Source organism: Narcine bancroftii, chromosome 5 (assembly GCF_036971445.1).
Source record: "Narcine bancroftii isolate sNarBan1 chromosome 5, sNarBan1.hap1, whole genome shotgun sequence".
NCBI classification, from domain to species: domain Eukaryota; kingdom Metazoa; phylum Chordata; class Chondrichthyes; order Torpediniformes; family Narcinidae; genus Narcine; species Narcine bancroftii.
The window spans coordinates 59,240,286-59,262,550 of NC_091473.1; the positions used below are offsets into that span (position 1 = coordinate 59,240,286).

The 22,265-nt window shown below is 39.1% G+C and overlaps 1 protein-coding gene across 12 annotated transcripts in view; it reads right to left on the reverse strand.

The window, feature by feature from the left end:
• The window catches only part of suco (SUN domain containing ossification factor), a 131,102-nt gene that overhangs the window by 31,217 nt on the left and 77,620 nt on the right, over positions 1–22,265 (reverse strand). For 10 of the 12 annotated variants that reach the window (XR_011357546.1, XR_011357547.1, XR_011357544.1 and 7 more), the window contains exons 8-15: positions 19,526–19,647; positions 16,517–16,584; positions 12,289–12,396; positions 11,738–11,843; positions 8,467–8,487; positions 6,350–6,405; positions 5,429–5,520; positions 2,372–2,437 (exon numbers count right to left, since the gene is read on the reverse strand). Coding sequence is in view for 8 of the 12 variants with exons in the window: in XM_069937517.1 (XP_069793618.1) it covers positions 2,372–2,437; positions 5,429–5,520; positions 6,350–6,405; positions 8,467–8,487; positions 11,738–11,843; positions 12,289–12,396; positions 16,517–16,584; positions 19,526–19,647 (639 nt within the window). In the remaining 4 variants the exon portion in view is untranslated. The remainder of the gene's footprint in view (positions 1–2,371; positions 2,438–5,428; positions 5,521–6,349; positions 6,406–8,466; positions 8,488–11,737; positions 11,844–12,288; positions 12,397–16,516; positions 16,585–19,525; positions 19,648–22,265) is intronic. The other 2 variants (XM_069937514.1, XM_069937521.1) reach the window with 1 other exon arrangement.

A 22,265-nucleotide genomic window follows, 5' to 3' on the forward strand; every position in this document is an offset into this window, starting at 1 on the left:
CAGAGAGCAACAAGTCTTCAACAAATGATATCAAAGTAATTCTTAAAGTGCATTCCATTATTAACATTTGGTACCAATACCAGCCAGATATCTCACTGAAGTGCAAAGTCAACTGTAAGTGAGCCATTTGATGAAGGACTCCAGCAGAACTTTTAAAAACGTTTTGTAGAGCAACTCCACAGCGAGCCGCAAGACATGTGCCAATGGTCAATTGGAACAGCAGGGAATGGTCTGTGGAATCCAACTGGAAAATTGATGTTCCCAGCAACGATGACGCTTGCCCTGCCGTGCCTCCTGTAAAGTCAATCAAGGTGCCAGCAGCCCCCAGCATCAAACACATCCAGCCGTGGGGCGTTCAGTAAAATGTACCTGGCTCAGAAAAACCACCCAAAGAATAAGGTATATGCAGTCAAGGCAAGTATTGGATTTGGTGGTCAGCTGAAGGCCTACTGTAAATCAAAATTAAATGAGCCATGTTATGTCTTATGGTGTCCTAGTGAAGATTTTAATTTTCTCATGACATTTGGGCATGCTTGGTGGGAGAGAATGGCGGGCAGAGGGGATGGGTTGGAGAGGGAAGAGAGGCAGATGAGTTGGGCAGCGAAATGGGGAGAGGTGGAGGGAGGATATAAAAAAGGGAAGAGAGAGTGAAGAGGCTGGACAAAGAGAAAAGATGGAAGGGAGTTTGGTTGGGGAGGGAGGAAAATGGGACTTTAGGTGGGAGAGAGTGGGAAGGGGGAGGGCTTACAGTGGAGGGGGGGGAACATTCTTGATGCAACCCTAAGCTTTGATAGAATGAAGCCTAGATGAAAGAGCCTGGTGTAGTTGCTTTGTTAAATACAAAATAAAAATGTATAGTGAATTTAAAATTGTATGCATCGTAGATGTGTGCCCATTAATTTCCTTTGTGCGCTGTTTTCAAAATGTGTGTGCATATGCACATGCACACAGCTGTGATCAGGGTGCTTTTTTATGTGCTCACACTCCCCCTAACATGAAAACATAGCTATACCACTGCCCCTTCCTCTTAAATATTCAAGGATAGAAGTTATAATGTAATATTTCCATTTTTAATATTCAACTTAGAATTTTTTACCCTTTTTGGTTAAAAGTAAAAGCAGTGAAGCTGAGTCTTGGACCCCTGCAATAATGTTTGCTGGAAGTATATAGCTCCAAATATTTACTTTGAAACGAAAAAAATTTTGAAAATTATAGGTTTCAGTCTGATGAGGCCAATTAACACACTGTTACAAACAAAGAGAGCAATATGGTTTTGACGAGATCTATTTTTGAAACAATGTCTGTGTTCTGTGTCAAGGACAAATGGCAACTGTCCTCTGTTGAATGTGATCTCGGGTTACTGAGACCCTAAACAGAATCTTTTTATTTTTAAGTTCTCGACATCTAACATAGTCTCTGTTGAAATCAGAACAGTCCCCAGTTACACATTTTGAAACTGTCTACATTTAACTACGACATTCTATAAATTGTACTGACAATAACCACACCAGCACTGCGAGTATAAGACAGCTTTAATAAACTAATATGTACACTAAGAGGTCTTGTCTCTCTGCAAGAGGAACCTGGAAGGCTAGACTGTAGCTCTGGACTGCTTTATATACAAGGTCACCGGGATGACCCCTGGTGACCTAGTGGTGTAATTACATCTCACCACAGAAACATGTCCTGTTCAAAGTGAAGTAAACAAGAAAATCAGGAAATGCTGGGGACTAGTGCTGTACACAAGTGACAGAGAAAGAGCATCCATAGGAAGTACTGTAAAATGCAGTGAACGTTTAAGGCCTGAGCTCTTTTTCAGAAATGCTGCATGACTTGCTGAGTGTCTACAAACTATGTATTATGTCTTATGCTCAAGTACACGAGAATTGTAGATTCTTTGCAAATCCAAACTTGAAATACAATAATGGTGGCCAAGCCAGGAACTTTCTACCAACATACTACTGAACAAATGCAATCCTTGTGTTATCTATTTAGGGATATTCAATAAGTGTTCACCAGCAACACCCACAAATAGAAAAAAAATTAAAAATTAGCCTCACAAGTTAAGACTCTCCCTCCTCACTTGCAAATTTTTATCAGCTTGGAATTTGGGTATCATAATTTGTTAAAGGTCTAGACAAGATTAAAATAAGCATTGCATCTATCAACTTGGGCCACTTGACTTCAAATCATTGAGAAAGTCAATTAAAATGACAAAATGAATAAAGAACTAAAAAAAGGAGGCACAATTAACCATGTGTCGGGGCTGGGCAAGGTGCGAAGAGAAGCAGAAAGGCATTATAAAATCAATGGCTATGGATCTGTCGTCACAACTTTTCAAATCTGTCCTTAAAAACATTTAAAGACTCACTTGTGGCTGAACCCAGTAGATTTTTTGATGATTTTTCTTCTCGAGTACCGTAATCCAGTGGATAATCTGTTTAATAGCAATGACATACAAACATTTTCACAACAGCTACATGCAAATATTATTAGAGAGCAACGTGTCCATCAATCGCTAGTTGAAGGGGTGCCAAAATTGTCACAACTTTGCTTATGATTTTCATATTATTGTTACATGTTTATTGTTACATGTTACTATATTCTTACAGCATCTGTTTTGGTCCAAGAAAAAAAGCAAAATTCCTGCAAGCATTTTTATGAGCCCAAACTCATAGCATCATTTCCTGCAATTCCACATTGCCAAAACCCAAGCATAATTAGGAAATAAAAGAAAGCTGCAATGTTTAAAAATATGGATCAAGATTAAAGTAAAATGGAAGGAGAAAACAGAAGTGGAAGGAGTAATGTTGCATAGGAATGGAACCCAGGCAGTCATTCTTCTCACCATGTCATGCAGCTCACGCTTTTTAAAAAAATGTCAAGCCTCAAGTCTTTGCATTTCCATACTTTTCACAAAAAGGACTTTAAATTCTACCCCATCCATAACACACAATTATTTTGCCAGGATTAAAAAACTGGAAAATAAAATTAATAAATTAAAACGTTAAGCTGGTTTGCCCTCAATTTCAAATCATCCATCCAATGTGTGGAAGAATATTCAATGAACACACAAACAAGCGTAAAATTCAGTCATCTTGTAACAAACAGAAAGCAACCCATCGTAATTGCAAAGTATTTGTTAATCCTTCATCACTATAAACACAATGAGAGCAGTACACAGAAAGAAGAAATTGCAAGCTATCTCAAATAACTGACAAGATAGAATTGAGAAGAGACTGAGTAAGAACATAAGGGCTAGCTAATTTGTTTGTTATGCATGTTTAATGTATTCAATGTTAACATTATTATATTTGTACTCCAGTTAGTGGTGTTTTAAACTGTGCAAACCCCATATTAGTTTTATTAAAGCATCTTTTCTAAGAATACAACAGGTTCCTCTCATTTTTCAGGATATTTGGTAAAGATCCAGACAATGGACAAGGCTAAAATATTACTGCTTACAAAAGAAAATCATGGAGGGTGCTGAAAATCAAAAACCAACACGAGAAGCATTTTGAAGTCAATACACTGCTGTAAGAACAAGAATAAAGGCTGGAAATAAGAAAATGTACAAAAATATAGGAGTATGTCACCAGACCAATCAAGCCTGTCAGACCACTCAAATGATCATAGCTGATCTTTGCTGGCCTCAGCTCCTCTTTATGAGCCAGTTCCACATAACCCTCAATTATTTGATCTTTTATATACTCATCCATCTGCACCTTAAATACATCTACTAATGACGTGGCCTCCACCACCATTGGGGGCACTAGCTTCAAATTTCTATAAAACTTAGTTTAAAAATAACTGCTCCCTTGTTTTTGAGCAGCTGCTCATTTTTCACAACTCTCCAACTTGTGGAAGCATCATAGTATCAATCAAGCCCGCTTTGGATCCAATATGTTTGAATAAAATCAATCTTGATTCTTCTGCACTCCAAGGAATACAGACCCAAACTGTCTAGCCTGAGAGGACAACTCCTTCATCCAGGAAGCAATCTGGAAAGTCAACTTCGGACCAGCATTCAATGGCATCTATATTTTGAAAAAGGGTAAAAGAACCAAAACAGAATAGTATTTTATGTGTAGCCTTACCCACACCTTGTAGAATTGTAACTAAATGTTCCCAACCTTAATCTCCTATTCCAAATAAGGGCCATTTGCCTCAACTATTTGTTGGACCAGCTTGTTAACATTGTGATTCCTGCATTTAAACACTTGTATTCCTCTGAACTGCACTAATTTTCATCCTCTCTCCCTTTAAATAATCTGATCATACATTCTTCTTTACCAAGTGCATGACCTCAAACTTAAACCAAATTAAATTCCATTTGCTACAATTTTCCCCAAATCACTCAATTCGTTTATATCCCATTGCAGAACTCCCATGTCCTACTCTACATGCTGCTCCAGCTATTTTTTGTATCATCTGCAAATTTGGATGTTTTACATTTTGCTCTCCCTCCAGGTCAATAAATAGGCAGTAAACAACTGTGGGCCAAGAACAAAAGGGAAGATATGTGCCAAGGTAGAAGACAGGACAAAAATGAATGATGGTGAAAGGCAGAAAAATGAGACAAGAAAAAAAATTAGGGAAGACCTAAATTAGAAAAGCTGAACTTTAAGTCACCAAAAAAAAATTCTATGGATGGTATAAATATTTTTAAAATGTCTGATTATTAAACTGAACATTCGGCAAAAAAATTGTTTTCTCAAAAGTTGGCTTGCTGTTCCTTGAATCTGTGTGCTGTAGGAGGCAAAAGCAAAGTTAGAGTGCATCTCAATGGAGAATTAAATAGATGAGTGACAGATTAATAAAAAAATTTGCACTTGTGGATTGAATATTCTGCAATGTCATCACCCAAAACAGATAAGACCACATTGCAAATAGCAATGCAGATTTGTAACTTTCTCTCTTTACCTGGAAAATGTGGTAAATGGATATCAATGGAGGCTAAAGGAACCGGGGAATAAGAGAAGGACAAGGCTGAGGAGAATTGGGCCAGCCAAGAGCTTCCCATGCAGAAAGTTGGAATAGAAATGCAGGACATGTAATGGATCCAATCAAACTTGCTAATGATGAATCTTTGGTTGAGGAAATAATAAGAAAGTTGGTATTCTCAAATGGAGAAAACAAGACAATGAAAATGAGAAATATCAAAGTCCCCACCGAAGACAACATGGGAGGAAGTATGGACAGGGTACCCACCTAATTGGTGAGCTTGTATTGAAATACTAGCCTGAAATTGGGATCAAATTGTCAAAGAAATGTAGCATATTGCAGTTACGCATTGTAAAATTCCTGGCTTATCAAAAAAAAACTTTGTACTTGAAACTAACACAGAACACAAAACTTAAAGTTGGACAACTTCAACTGAAAATATCCAATAATATTGATATAGAAAATATCATTAAAATGTTCATACCATAATCTTCATCGAGATATTCTCGGCGTTCTGTATTGTACTGAGATTCAGCAATTTCTTCGTATTCCTCCACCATGCTGGTACCAAATACCCTAACACAAAAATGTTCAGTTTATTTTAAAAGCAGAAAAAAATAATTAGCAAAAAACAGTATATGCAGAATTCAACTTTTGCCCCAATGATCACTAAAAAAGCAACAACATATTGCACTTAAATATTAGTCCAGATTCTGTGAAGTAAAAAGTTACATATAATTTGCATAATTAAATAGCTGTTCAGTGACATAATTCGGTTTTCCACTTTTGATTTGTAGTTCTGACAATTTTCAAGAGCTAGGTCTCCATCTTCAAGGCCTTTGAGTTTAGCATTTTGGTGAGTTTTTGATAACATGTCTTGCATTACAAATAGAAAAATTGCACATAAAAAAACAGCTCATTTCGGCATTTACAATAGTTGACAGCATTCAAAAATAAATTTAAAAACTGAACAAATTAATTATTTTGTTGAAAATTCAAAATTTCTCTCCTTTAGGCCTTGAGAGTTGGAATAATTCTCAACATTAGTAAAATGTAGCTGAAAACATTTTGCCTGTTTGATTTTATTACCATATTTACACAAAACTAAACATACAAACTATTTTCTACATATTGAATTTTAATTATTTTTAAAAGACATTTTGGCAGACACTAAACTCGGCTTACAGAAACAAAAATATTGCATTTTAACCATTTTCCTTCGTCTGCCCCAACTTTGATTCAGCAATTACAACTAGTGAAACAGGCATTAAATGCTTCCTTTGTTCCATGTTGTGCATTTCCCCCAAAACCATGCCTGGAATATTTCAAGGTGAAAAGTGATTTTACTTGTATGAATAAGGCAACACTGATTTATGCACTGAGTAAATCTCAACTGCAAGCTTACCTTACAAGGCTAAGGGGACAAAAATGCTCTGATCCAAAGTGCGATACCAATTCTACCTACAAAAAGAGCAAATGCCAAATGAATACCTACCATTCAACAAGTTGGGAGAAAAATGAGTAAAAATATCTTCCAAAAATATCCATTCATGAGGAAGAAAATACAGACAAAACTATAAAGAGCAGAAACGGCGTGGTGAATTAAAATGCAGGGTTGCTATGTTTCAACTTGTGAAAAGATAAAATTAACATCTGCAAAAGATCCATAACCAATTCTACAACTTGTAACAAAATAAATAAGCGCAAAGAGCACAGAGATATTCTGAACAATTTTAAAAAGCTAATTGCTCACAAATTGACACCTGTTCATTTTGTGCACTTTGAAAACTCAAATACTCTTAATGGCCTTTGCAACAAACATTAAGCATCCACTACAATTAGATGCCGAAAGAACAAGAAACAAAATAATTCAAAAATACATTTACTGGAAGCTGCAAGATCTGAGCAATGGAAAATATTACTGAGTCAGACCATGATTTTTTTTGTATCAAATTGACTTTCAACATGTAAAGAGTTCAGTAATAACTGGAGACAGAAATCAGTTAACAATTATAATTTATAAAATCTTAGCATGCTTCAATTTAAACAGAATTACAGGGGTGCAAGACACTACACAATTGTTTTTGTCATTAATGAGCACATTATTAATTAGCTAATATAATTAAACTTGTTTAGATCAAAAGTTTTATAAAATAAAATCAGTTTCCTTACAAAAACGCAAAAAGTAATACAGACACAATTGAAGGTATTCAGTTAAAAATTGTATTCTTTGATGCTATCCATATATAATCAGATGCTTGATGGTACTCAGACAATTTTTTAAAAATTAACTGAGGACTATATCGGGTTTAAGTTTGATGAAAATCCAACAGGTACTGAAACTATGCTCCAAAGGAGGCACCTATTTCCAATAGTTGACAAAAAGAACTAGTTTGAGAAAACTGATTAGTCAGATGTGAAGAATAATCAAAACACTGCATTATTTTTTTTATACAAGACTTGGAATAAACTAATTTATTTGGCTGCACACTCACTGTGAAATAACAAAGGTTCAGCATTGATTTTTCTTTACTTGATGTAAAGACCAGCCATTATTTTCTTTAGAAAATAATACTATTGCAGGGCAAATTTGGAGGCTACTCCATATTTATTACTGTTTGATCCAGAGCAGTATTTTGCATATTAAGCTTACATTCTTTTGTGCTATAACTCCAGTAATAGCATTGGAAGTCCAAGTTTTAATTTATAGGCTTTACCACACCCCCACATCCCGATGATCGAATCCTGTACATATCTGAGGGTGACATGCATGCTGCCTTCAGGTGAGTGAATCCAAGGAAAGCATCCAGGTCAGATGGAATATCTGGCCGAGTATTAAAAATCTGTGCTGATCAACTTACCAAGGTATTCACGGATATCTTCAATACCTCACGCCAGCAAGGTGTGGTACCCACCTGTTTCAAACAGGCATCCATCATACCAAGAGTGTAGTAACCTGCCTTAATGACTATCAATCAGTAGCACTTACATCAACAGTGAAGTGTTTTGACTCCTCAACCACAAACTCAATTAGAAACTCACTTAAGGACTCTTACTTGGGCATTTTATTGATTTTCTTCTTGTTCGGTTTTGCACAGATTGTTTACTTGTTTACGCTGTGTAGTTTTTATTTGCTCTACCAATTAGTGGTAATTCTGCCACACCCACAGGAAAAAAAGAATCTCATTGTTGTATGTGATGTCATATATGTACTCTGACAATAAATCTGAAATCCGAGATGGGTGGTACTTCACTGAAAGCAATGTACTTATTAGATTTTCACCAAACTTCACAAAGGGTTCTTAAGGTATTAAAACAGAATGATATTCAAAACCAGTGCAATAAATTAGATTTCCCAGTTGGAGTGGTTTTGCACTTAAAAGTAGGATTTATTTAATTTGTTAGTTTTGCCAATGCACATTAATTCATTAATAAAAGCATGCAATGCCGTACTTCATGCATGCTTGCAGTTTCTCTGGAAAGGAAACTTCCAATCCATGATTAACTTCTATTAATGCTAACCTTTATGTATTTGATGAACATCTGAAGCGAGAAAGGGAGAAAAATACATCAGTAAGAGTAGTAACAGTTAAGGTTGATCACAACATGCCATTAAAAAGTCACAGTACCATTATTCTCAAATATTTCTGTCTTCCTTCAAATGTTGAGCTCTGAAGCATTTAAATATCAAAATAACAGAATGCATAAGCGTTCCAGATATTTAGAATTCTTAGAATAAGCCATGGATCTGTCAAATAGCTTGAAGGTTGGCAAAGACATTTAAGTCATTTCTCACCTTCTTTGAAATTAATTTCATTTTAACATTAGCTGAAGCATACATCTTCACTGATTTCAGCTATTTAAAGACAAAACATGCAAAGCACATCAAGTCAACACCAAAAAATCCTTTCACCAAGTTTGGTCAAGAAAATCAGCACATTGCATTGGAGAACTCCATTTTATTAGGAAGAAAGGGAAACCAAGTAAGAATACAACAGATGCAGCAATCTTGATCAAAAAACATTGGAGTCCTAATTTAAAGGATGGTGCCTTTCAGTTATTAAGCAAAAATAAACCTCAGAAGCCTGCAATCCAGAAAGACTAGATGAATAGTAAGTCATGATGTTATTTATGGCTATTCCCATCAAAATACCTTAACAGGGTTCAACCATACAAAATATTTTCCAGCCCTCAAACCAATGAATGAAGAAATCACACAAATACTTTTCAATAAAGCCATTAATTAAAACCCATCTTCCAGACAAGAAACAGTTAGTTTAAAGACGATTCCCATGTACAATTTAAATTTAGGGACAAGTGCAAGTAGTTTGATGTACATGCATTATGAGGTAGTGGGTAGTGCAAACATCATTGTGATAAACAAAAAGTATCCTCTGGTAAGCATCAACAATCCAAGATTCGATATAAACATGTTGAGCTAGAAAGACAACTTAATCAACTTGTTTTCACACTCGAACATTTAAGATTACATTTACCAAGCCCAATTATCTTTATAGACTTGGATGTTCAGGAGTTTGTCCATTCAAGATTGTTTCAGTCGTTGGCATAAAGTTACTTCAAAAGTATTCAAGCATTAACAATGACAAATACAAAAAACTTAACAGAGTAAGTAGGAAGGAGAAACAGAATGAAGCACATGCTGTTTTTGGATACCTTTTCAAGATTAATGATCACATCAGCCATTCCCACACCAATTGCAAAATAAGTTTGACAGTTTCCTCAAAAAATCATGCATTTCTGCTGAAATAATGCAAATGTCAAAATTCTTTCTGATGTTCTGATAATTATCAGAAAATAGGGAGAAAAAACAATATGGTAACAAAGAATCCACAAGTAGAGTAACTAAACCAGGTGTAATAAATAATCATGTGGTTATTTACTTATAAATTAAAAGTAAACCACAAATCAATGAACAATTTTTTTTGCAAGAATGGTTCAACAATTTCAGTCCATTAAAGCAAATTTATGTGGGACGGTCTCAGGTGTTTTGAATTGAAAAATACCATTCTAAGAACATCACAAAGCATGAGAGAAGCACGATAGCTGCAGACACTGTGATTGTAGTAAAAACACCAAAATGGTGGATGAATTCAGTTGGTTTATCTGGTGCTCCTGCTGTGGTCTCTTCCACATCAGAGACAAGACACAGATTGGGAGATCACTTCTTGTTGAGCACCTCCACTCTGTCCGCCGCAATAATGTGGATCTCCCCACGGTCACCCATTTCAATTCTCCATCCCACTCTCTTGCCAACTTGTCTGTCCATGGCCTCATGTACTGCCAGACTGATACCATCCGTAAATTGGAGGAACAACACCTCATCTTCTGACAAGGCACCCTCCACTAGATGGCATTAATATCGACTTCTCTTGCTTTTGTTAAAAATATTTCTTCCCCCAGCACCACCACCCCCCCCCCCCCACCCACCATCATCTCCTCTCCATTGCCTGACTCATTTCACCCAGACATCATAAATTCCACCTAGACCCTCATCATATCCATTTAACATTGCTTTTATTGCTTTGGATTCCTCCCCCATTGTTTGAATTCTGAGACTTTCTGATATATCCTGGTTCTGCCTTTTCTGATTTTTCCTTCAAGAAGGGGCTCAGGCCCAAAACGTCAGCAATATATCTTGTCAAAAAGATATTCAATGCTGAATAAACCAGCTGGGTTCCTCCAGCATTTTAGAGTTTTTACAATGTGTACAAAACATTATGGGCTTTTTATTATTACAGTAGAATCCCCATTATCTGGCATCTGTGGGGATTGTGGATTTCAGATATGCGACTTTTCCGGTTGACCAAGACTCATTGTTCCAATACCTAATTAATATTACTTCATTAAGAATACCCCATTTAAAAGACAAAAGACAGGGCAAAATGTAAAGTAATTTGGAAAAAAAAAAATCAGTATAGTAGTCTTTAATTATGTAAAATTCACTTTAATCAGGTTATTCCTGCAATTTACAAAATTTAGAAATCAAACCCCAGCTGCTGTAGGTCTCTGAGGGGCACTGGACAAAGTGGTGAATCTCTATCTGCCTTACAGTAGATAAAGCTGAAGAATTTCACATGTTACATTCTAAATATAGCATTATGTGACAATAATGGAACCGTTACCCCTACCCCCATGCTAACTGCGCCACCGTCATAATTATCCCCTCCCCCAAGTTTACAGATAACCTAATACTAATAAAGACTCTTGCTAGGCAGGGATAGGGAGACACTTTGGGAGAACCGCCCTTATAATGAGCGGCATCTCCTGGCACTTCCTTCTGGGCACTGCCATCTCATTGTAATGCAATTTGATTGAAACTTTACTACCTTCCTTGCACTAACAGCCCAGCTCACCTCCACGCAAGTGACCCAGCTAGGCCCTCGGCATACCTGACTCACACTGATAACCTGTCTAACCTCCACTCAAATGGCGACAGAGAAAAGAATGCGCACGCATTGAGGGGCATTGCTAGTGCAGTGGGGCAAGCCTGCACATATCCAATGATGTCTCAGCACTCCCTTGTTTTTTTTTTAAAAAGCCAGTAGCTTGAATTCTGGATAATGGGAATTTCACTGTAATATACAATTTAACAAGATACCAACAGCAGAATAACAGAATTACAACAGCAGATTGTAATGGCCAGAAATACAGATAAACAACAAAATTCAGCATTAGATAACAATAATATTATTATGTTCCTTCCAAGCAGCAATGAAGTATTACAGTAAAATAAATCATTCTAGTGCAGTAATAAATCACTCCAATTCTTTACCTTAACATACTTGGCATACATTTGCTCATCTAAAGGAAAGCTCTGCACTGTTCTCTCATCCAGAGCATGGAATGTACCAAGTTTAACCCATTTATTGGTGGGGTATCTGAATGTAACAAAAATAAATGGTCATAAAAGACATTCAAAATTGGATTTCAGCCATAGCAACAGAGCAAAATTCCGTTTTGCAAGCAGAGAAAAATGGTTTGGACTGAGACTGATTGCCTGCTACACAAAACAAAAAGAAAATGCTGCAACTTGTTTAAGCAGAATCAAAGTACAAAACAAATTAACATTTCAGATTAGGGACGGACCTTCGATCAAAACCTTCAAAACTCAGTAAGCCAAAACAGACTCAGCTTAGCTCTCTGGAAATGTTGTCTTGACAATATTTATACCATCCAGTTTTAAAATCAGATTCTCAACTTCTGCAGTATTTTTCTTTACATCTTGTATAAAGTTGAATTTTGTGCATCCAGGAGCTAATTAAGTCTAATCATGGTGAATTGAGCAAAAGGCAATGAAACGCTTATTGATTTAATAAAACGTACCTATCACTGATGGAAACTAGAAAGTCCTTTGGTGTGGATGAAAATAACTCGAAGTTTGCAACGTCAAATTGTCGGACTTGGATGGGTTCACACAACTCGATCACAAACCTGCAAAATGAAAGTATCATATTGTAACAAACAAAGATGGTAGATGGTGTGAATTGGTTTAACTGATTTTACTGCAACTCCCATGTGAACTTCTAAGCACAACCCCCATGATACTCTGATGTCCTCAAGACCATCGAGACATCATCCTGGAGGGTTAGCAATGCTCCCAGTGTCTCAGAGAGCTCAGCCTCATGCAAGCCTGCAGCTTTGACCCAGTTTGCTTGTGGCTCAGCACAGCCCATACCGGTCAGTGTTAGGAGGTAATGAGTCCATTCATTGTATAAAGTTCTTTCTACCAGCACCTGCTGCTCCAGGTCGACAAGAGGCAGTCAATGGTGAATGCTTCTTTCCTACCTCCAATGTCCAGTACACGTCGTTCCATTGCATCAGAGCACTTTGTAAGGACCTTCATACAGCCACTGAAGCAGAGTTCGATGCAACTCCCTGCACACAAACACGTACTGGTAGTCGTTGAGCTCCCTTAGGACGTAGGAGGCAATCAGACCATGGTGTAAGGTTGGGACAGGTGCCAGTGTGCCAACTTACTCCCGAAGTCGCATCAGGAGTCCTGTGGGCTGTTCTTCCTGTCCTCGAGCCAGCGGTATGAATTCCCCCAGGACTGTAAACGGGGTTCCATACACAAATTCGGCAGAGGACAAGGCCAGGTCTTCTTTCGGCACCGTGCGGATTCCCAATAGCACCTACAGCAATTCATCAGTCCAGTTGGGGCCATTGAGTCAAACCATCAAGACAGTTTTCAGTTGGCAGTGAAACCTCTCAACAAGGCCTTTGGACTGCGGGTGGTAGGCCGGTTGTGGAATGTAATTGAGTGCCAAGGAGCTGGGATAGCACTGACCATAGTGTCGAGGTGCATTGTGCCTCTCTGTCTGAAGTTATGTCCATTGGCAGCCCGAAGTAGGCTATCCAATTAGTGATGAGGGCCCTGGCACAGGACATTGTGTATGTGTCCGAGAGTGGTACCGCCTCTGGCAATTTGGTAAACCTGTCAACCATGGGAAACAGGTAAGTGGCACCTCTAGAAATCAGCAGAGACCAATCATGTCAATGTGCAAGTTATCAAAACACCTGTCTGTCGGGGGAAACAATTGAAGCTGGGCTTTGACATGCCTCTAAATTTTGGAGGTCTAGCAGTGTACGCAAATTCTTGCCAGGTGGCTGACCTGTTTATGCAGGCCGTGCCACATAAACTTGTCAGCACCCAACTACAGTGTAGCACATATAGATGGGTGTGCTAAGCCATGATTGGTGCCAGACACACAATGCCTCCAAACCACAGTAGCATGAGTCTTGGCTGTCCGGTGGATACGTCGCAGAGAAGTGTAGCCCTGAAAGGTCCAAACCTAATGTCTTCCAGTTTGAGCACTGAAATGGCAGTACAGTAGGGCATTATCTTGGCATCCTGTAACTACGTTGCTGCCAGAGCGGTGTAGTCAATCCAAAGAGCTGATCGACTGAATTGACATATGGGAGAGTGCATCTGCCACAAGATTCCTCTTGCCTGCAAAGTATCTGATGGTAGTGGTGTATTCAAAGATGTAGAAGAGATCCCCCTGTTGTCTTGCAGACCACAGATCCAACCTTTTAGCAAAGGCAAATATTAGGGGCTTGTGGTCTATGAAAACCCTCCCTTCCAGACTGAAAAAGGCAAGTGGCTTTCAACTTTCATTGACCAGCTGCTCCACAACACCTCCTTCGGCCGTGTTTGATGCATCGACCTTGGGCACGTTGACTCGTGAGTACACGAGCATGGTAGTATTGGCAGACGCATCTTTAGCTTTGTCAAAAGCTGCAGTCATCTTCTCGTTCCACTTCAGGTCCTTAGGCTGGCCAGGTAGTTTTAAAGCAGCTGCATGATCCTGGGTGCTGCTGGTAGAAAGCCTACAATTTCCTGCAGCCCTTTAACTGTGGAGGCTGTGCAAACCCATGTATAACTTCCACCTTGGAAGGAAGCACTGCCCTATGCTGGTCGATGAGGAAATCGATGGTCCTAAGGTTGAACTGACATTTCACAGGATTGACAGCCAGTCCATAAGCAGTGCTAGCAGAGCTGGTGCAGGTGTGTGCTATGCTCCTGATGGGAGCAGCTGGCAATAATATCATCCAGATAGATGAACACGTCCAAACCATAGCTTACCAAGTTCATTAGACTCTGGAAGGTTTGCACCACATTCTTTAACCTAAAAGACTTTTGCAGGAACTCGAACAGCCCAAAAGTAGTGATGAGTGCCATTTTTGGAACATTGTCAAGGTGCACCAGGATCTGATGGTATCCCCTAAACAGATAGATTGTTGGAAAGATCTTTACACTGTGAAGATTGGAGGCAAAATCCTGGATATGGGGAACTGGGTATCTGTCCACTGTCATGATGTTGTTGAGCCAGCGATAATCACCACAAGGTCTCCAGCGACCAGATGCCTTGGGTACCATGTGCAAGAGGCACATAGTACCTTGTCAGGAGGCAGTCTGCAGGCCCGGATGTGTAAGGTGGTCCCTCTGTGGAGATACAGTGCTGGATGCTATGCTTAGGTATGGCTGAGAATTGGGGGTTGACTTTGCTCAGAAGCCTGGTGAGAGAAAGTCACCGTGTCGAGGTGAGGTGCTGGTAGAATGACCTGGCATAGGATGAGAGACTGGAAGGACTTAGGAGTTCACTAAGCGGCATCCTTTCAGGTCCATGAGGAGGTAATGGGCTCGGAGGAAGTCTGCACCCAGCAGGGATTGCGGTACGTCTGCCAGTGTGAAGGTCCATTTAGGCCAGCAGGAGCCAAATTCCAGAGGGATGGTCTGCATTCTGTATGTTCAGATATTGCTGCTGTTAGCCGCAGTGAGGCAAGGCCCAGTCTTTCCCACACGAGTGCCCCAGCTCACGGGAGGCAATATGTTGATCTCTGCTCCCGTGTTGACCAGGAAATGCTGAACAAAATACCAGTCCCAAAGAAAGAGCAGGCTGACCATCATAGCCATCAACGATGGCTGGCCGAAGAGTTTCCTGGATGCGAGCAAGGTCGTTGGCAGCGGCAGGCAGCAGAACCCCAGTGCTGATGGTTGTAGCACCACCATTCCTTCTCTGAGCTGTTCCCAGCTGTGTTAGGCTTTCTCGCTGGCACTGAAACAATACGAGCACCCTGGTGTGATGCAGCAACCAGGTCAATGGCTGCTCCACCACAATAATTGGCCTGTGACGAAGCAACGTACTCGATGGAAAGTCTACCATGTTGCTTAGCCTGCCATAGGGCATTGTCTCGGGCAGCCAACCTGCGAGGATCACTGAAGTCGTCAGTCAGGAGCAGCGAATATCCTCCAGCATCTGTTCTCATAATATCTACTCAAACAGCAGGCAGGGTCTGTGACTGTCCATCAGCACCAGCATGTCGCTCATGAGGGTAGATGGTGTGTGGTCATCCAGGCCTTCCATATGCAGCAGAGCCTTGCTGCTCGCTCACTGCGGGAGAGTCCGAAAGTGCACATGAGGAGCGCTTTGAGTGCCTTGTACCTGTCTTTGGTGGGGGGGCTGCTGCAGGAAATCAACAATCCTGCCGGCAGTCTCCTGGTCTGGAGAACTGACCATGTAATAGTGTTTTGTGGTGTCAGCTGTGATTTATCTAACATGAAACTGTGCCTCAGCCTGCTGGAACCTGACAACAGGTTGTGAGATCCAGAATGTAGGCAGCTTCAAGGAGGCCGCATTAGTGTCATTCATCATGAGATCCAAATTTGCTGATTTGGGACGTTGGTCACTAAATGTAGCAAACAAAGACAGTAGTTGGTGCGAGTCGATTTAACTGATTTTACTGGAACTCAGTGCTTATAAGCATAACCCCCCCCCCCCCCTCCCATACTTTGTCACCCCTGGGACTATTGTGACGTCAGCCTGGAGGGCTGGCAAAATGCTCCCAGTCTCTCGGGGCTCTCAGTTTGCGCAAGCCTATACCTCTGACCTGGTTCGCTTGCAGATCGGCGCAACCCACTACAATGTGAAACTGTTAAAATAGGAAGTCTTTGATGGCATGATAGAGTCCATCAAATCAGAATGATACATTTTGAAACATCCAAAGTATTTAATGAGGAGAAGCTATTTGGTCTGGGTTTACCACTTACCAAATTTTGGCACTGCATGGATTTAGCATGTACAAGTCCATATTTTCCATCAGAATTGCTGAATTGCTCTGCAAAGTGAAATTGTAATAAGCATCTTCAGTGATTAAATGTTTTACTGATTGACGAAGTATAAATACTTGCTACTTATTGGAAATATCACAAAGGAAATGCAATGATCTCAAGTTTTAACCTTTCATATTTACACAGAATAAACATGACAAACATTTCTATTTCATAAAACAGGATGTTACACATTAGATTACATTCATCTTAAAATCAACATTTTCAGGTTTGTTTGATTTTTATTACATGTTTCTATAGCATAAAAGCCAAATGTCAATTTATCCAATTCATTGTACTTTATATCGAACAGCTGAGCATGCCTAATATAAATCTAAACAAAAAACCTGGATTTTGTACCAATGCCTTCATCAATCACTGTAGCACTGGCTGTTCCAGTTCAGTTCCAATGCAATTACACACCCAAAATGGAACATTGCATTGATAAGATTCAGGTTTGTAATAACAGGACACATTCAATCTCATCAACTTTAACTCCATCAATTATTCAGAACCATTAAAGTGAATAATGATGCATTCCCCACTAATTCACCAGTCAGTTCATTATAATTGATTGAATCGAGATAAAAAGAGCTAAATTCCAAAAGAGGTGAAGGGCTGCCTAAATCACCAAGACACTAAAATTTGTCATCACAAATTAATGTACAACTTTCTACCATCGAGAGAGTTAAATCATGAACAAAGCATTGTTACTGCAGTCATGGCAGGCACAGCAATTCAGCTCCACAATATACTACAGGAGTTCATCAAGAAATGCTCCAGGGCTAAACACCCTTGACTGCTTCACAAACTACTTTTTCTTTCTCACATGGGCAGAAAAGTGGATGCACACCACTAACAGTTCAATGTAAAACACGAAGTCTGTGGAGTAAAAACAAAATGCTGGAGAAACTCAACAGGTCAAACAGCATACTTTATATGGCAAAGATAAATACATATAACCAATGTTTCGGGCTTGAGCCCTTCAGATATGGTAAAATGTTGTAGGTGTCTGAACAAAATGGCAGAAGGAAGTAGGGGATGGAGCACGGTCCCAAAGGCAGGAAGTAATAAGTGGATAAGGGACAGAGCACAGCAGTAAGCAGGGGGGAGAAGGGATGGCTCTATGAATAGAAGGAAGGAGGTAGAGAGCGAAGGGAAAGAAGACAAAGATAAAGGGAAGAGAGAGAATGGAGAGTAGGTTAGCAGAAGCCAGAGAAGTCAATGTTAATGCCAGCATTAGAAGTGGTATACGGCAATTACCATCTCCAATGGGAACCTGATCAGCTCCCTTTGACATTCAATGACAGGTTAATTGTTGTCAAATTACACATTAACACATTAATAGTGATCTCAAATGCCCAAAGGCGTTGATAGTATTAGTCATACAATCCCTACATAGATCTGCCATATTTGCTCAATTGCAAAATTCAGATCTATTTCCCACCTTTATCTAGACATGAACTCCTTGTTTAAATATGTTAAAGTAGTGTTAGCAGTGGTGAGGAAATGTATTGCAGTTACTTGGAAATCAAACATTTTTTTCAAATTTGTATTCTATTGGAAAAAATTATATATAGCTTGAGAAATAAATACCCTATGTTTTTGCAAATTTGGCACCTGCATTCCCAAATTTTATGCTTAAATTTGTAATAATGCCCTTTCTGTCCCTCTAGACCTGCGAGATTCTCCTCTGAGTTGTAATGAAGAATTTTTATTTACATGTGTTAGACAATCTCTGTGCAATCCTAAAAAATAATTTCTTCCTCCTTTTGTTTCTATATTTATATAGCTATATTATATCTTTTGTATTGACTATTTTGAGGGACTGGGGTTTGGAAGAGGAGTTTTAGGTGGGGGTGAATACTATCATGTATATAACTTTTGATTTGTTTCTTTTGCAATCTGTATTATGTTAATTCTGATTACTTCATATATTGAGAAATTTTTAAATATTCAAAAAAATGTCAGCATGTCCCAATTTCCCCAACTTATTTTTTTTTTGCATGGAAACATTTTTATCCAGGTACATCACAGCTTGCAAAGGAACAGCTCTGTCTAAGTCTACACTCTTTAGGCCATCATGAAAGCCAACCTCATTTATCTCTCACCATTCATTTCAGGATTCTTCCTTTTCTCATTTTTATTACCGAATATTTTTTTTTTATTGGCAGAATTCACATTTCTTTGTGGAGATTTTTTCCTCTCCAAGAACATTGACCCATAATTAGAAATGCTGCCTGGCCTACAGGAAAAATAATTTCAAGGTTGTGCGATGTTATTTATGTACTCCGACAATAAATTTGAACTTTGACTTTGCTAAAATACTAAAGGACTCACCTGCCCTAATCATACTCTCTTCCTACCCCACAGCCCCCTTTCTGGTAGAAACTACATGTGCTTGAGAACTCAAACTTTCAATTTCAAGGTCAGTTTCTTTCCCAATGTTATCAAACTTCTGAATGGATTTCACGCTAGAAAAAGCTGAGACTCTAGCATCATATTTTACAAATGAATTCTGTTCTCTGCACTAGTTTACTTCGAAAAACACCACTCCCTAAATCGCTGTCTTATTTGTTACTATTGAACTCGGCAACAGGTCAATTTCTTGGACAGCACAAAAATCAAAGCTTTTTACTATATTTTCGTACATGTGACAAAACAATTCAACTGCAAGTTCCACTTTAAGTCATACAGTGTTCAGAAATGAGAATAAATCACTTTGTTGACACCAACTTCTCCTAAAAGATGTAACCGAATAACATTGTACCAGTACAACATGACAGTATCTCACTATCATTTTCTCCTTCTCCCACCCCTCCCCCACCAAAAGGCACAGATGGATAAATGTAAGGAACAATAAATGAACAACAAATCATAACACAATATAACATTTACCACAAATGAAGAAAAGGAACAGCCCTTAATTTAAAAAAAAAAATGTGATACCTTTGCTTCTGGATTAGCCGCCAGAATTTTTGCTCCACACTCTACAGAGGCATAATTATTGAAGTTTTTCTGGAGCTTTTTTGCAGAATGAAGCCCACCACTAGAAGTGTGCAACGTCTGGCCTGAAAGATATGTTTCAGAAAAAAAAAAGTCCCGACTGCATCATACTTCAAAAGAAAAACAAATTTGTTTAACGATACTATCTTTGCCCGTCAATCTGAAATTTTAATTCACAATCAAAATATGGGACAGTTGTGCCAATATAAAGATAAATTCCTACTCATTTAAAGTAGAGGAACTGTTTGCTAGCGCTATGAGGAAGGGTTTAATCTAAGATGACAGGTGGATGGTAATCCAGGCAAAAAGACAGAGGGAAATTGCTCCGAAATGCCCATAGTATTCAAAACAAGGTCAATGAACTTGTGGCACAAATCAACTCATTACAGAAATGTGGTTATAGGTTGAAGATGACTGGAAATCAAACATCTAGGAATATGAGGTAATACACAAGGAGAGGCAAGGTGGAAGGCATTTAACTTAAGGATGAAATCAGGGTAATAGTGAGAGATACGTGGAAGAAGCGCAGAATCCATCTGGGTAGAGATTTGGAATGGTAAAGAGAAAAATCAATGGTGTGCATTGCCCAAAAGTTACCAAAGTTACAATCTAATATGACAGATGGAAGTTGTGCATTTGGATTTTCGAAAGGCTTTTTACAATGTGCCACACACAAGGCTACTTAACAGGATAAAAGAACATGGTACAACAGGAAGTATTTTTGTATGGGTAGAGCACAAGCAGGAAAGAGTCAGAATACAGGGATCATATTATGGTTGGCTGCCAGTTGCTAGTGGTGATCCACAAGGGTTGATGCTGGGGCTGCTTCTTTTTAAGTTGTACAATGATTTAGTTTGTGGAATGAATGGCTTTGTGGCCATGTTAGTAGATGATATGAAGGTAGGTAGGGAGCCGGTAGTGTTGAAAAAACAGGGGAAGCTGCAGAAAGACAGATTAAGAGAAGTGGCAATATGATGTCGGAAAGTATATGGTCATGCACTTTGGTAGAGAAAAAATAAACAGGCAAACTATTTTTTTCCCCAAAGGGGAAGAAAGTAGAAAATACCCAGAAGGATGAGGGAGACTTCATGCAGGGTACCAAGAAAGTAAAGCTGCAGGTTGAGTTGGTGGTGAAAAAGGCAAATTCAATGCTGGCATTCATTTTAAGGGTAATAGAATACAAGAGAAGGGATGTGATAAGGCACCTGGGAGACCCAACGGAGTATTGTGAGCACTTTTGGGCTCCCCAATTAAGAAATGATGCACTGATGTTAGGCAAGAGGGTTCAGAGGAGGTTCACAATGATGATTCTGGGCATGAGAGCTATCATATGAAGAACACTTAACCAGTGGTATTTGTTGGGAGTTTAGAATGAAGGTGACAACATAAGTTTTTAAATATTGGCTGGAAGAGAGTAGCAAACTGCTTTCTTTATAACTAATTGTGACATCATATAACCCCCGACAGTCATAAAGAGTCAGCTACATCACACTATGACTGGACTCTTATTCAGGTTAACGTGGAAGTCACGGCAAACCAAGGGTTAAAGTATCTAAAGCAATGCTGTGAGAAAAATGTAGAGATCCCAGACTTGCTTACGAGATGATAAGAGGCAGAAACATGGCCTTGCGGAAACATCTCACAACAACAAAGTACAAAGAGAACATTGAATATGGAAAAAAAAACTCCTTAAAAACTTGCAATTACTAGTTTACAGTAGAGTTATGCTAATGAAGGATAGAAAAACGATTACAATTGGGCATTAACTTATTAAAATTAGGGTCTGACTGGCACCTGTGATCAGATTAACGAATTATAAGAAATGTACTAATATAGAGCAGTCTAGTCAAATGTTCTGGAAACCTAGGGGGGGTTCGGACTGTAAACCACAAGGCAGACTCTGAGTGAGAATAACTGCTTGTAGCAGTGTTTATTTTTATAACTGAGCTTTCATGCTTCGCAAAGTGAAAAAAATAAGTAATTGCAGCTATATTCATGTTCATCAAGCAAATTTGGGTCCACTTTAACGAATTAGTTGGGGGGGGGGGGGGCGTGGGGGAAAGAATGTCATTAAAACATTTAAAATGTTGAATGATATGGACAGAGTAGATGAAGAAAGGTTGTTTCCCACAGTGGTAGAGTCTAGGATAAGAGTGCACAACTTCAGGATTGAAGGGCGGCTATTTAAGACAGATGCAGAGGAATGTATTTAGCCAAAGAGTGGTAAATAAGTGGAATTTGTCACCACGGGCAGTTATAGAGGCCAAGTCAGTGAGTGTATTTAAAGAAGACTGAGGTTTTTGATTAGTCAGGGCAACAAAGGTTTTGGGGAGAGAGCCAGGCAATGGGGCTGAGTGGGAAAATGGATCACCTCATGATTGAATGGTGAGACAGACTAAATGGGCTGAATAGTCATTTCTGCTCCTACATCTTATGGAACAGCAGTTGTCATGGTGTACTTCACATACGTTCATTGGGTGAATTGGCTTGGTTGAGACCATCTTGTACTTAAAAAGTAGAAACATAGAAAACAGGTGTTGGAGTAGGCATTTGACCCTTCAAGCCTATACCATCATTCATTATGATCATGGCTGATCAGTACCCGATTCCTGCCTTCTCCCCATACTCCCTAATCCCCTTGGACACAAGGGCCAAATCTAACCTACACTTAAATATTGACAGG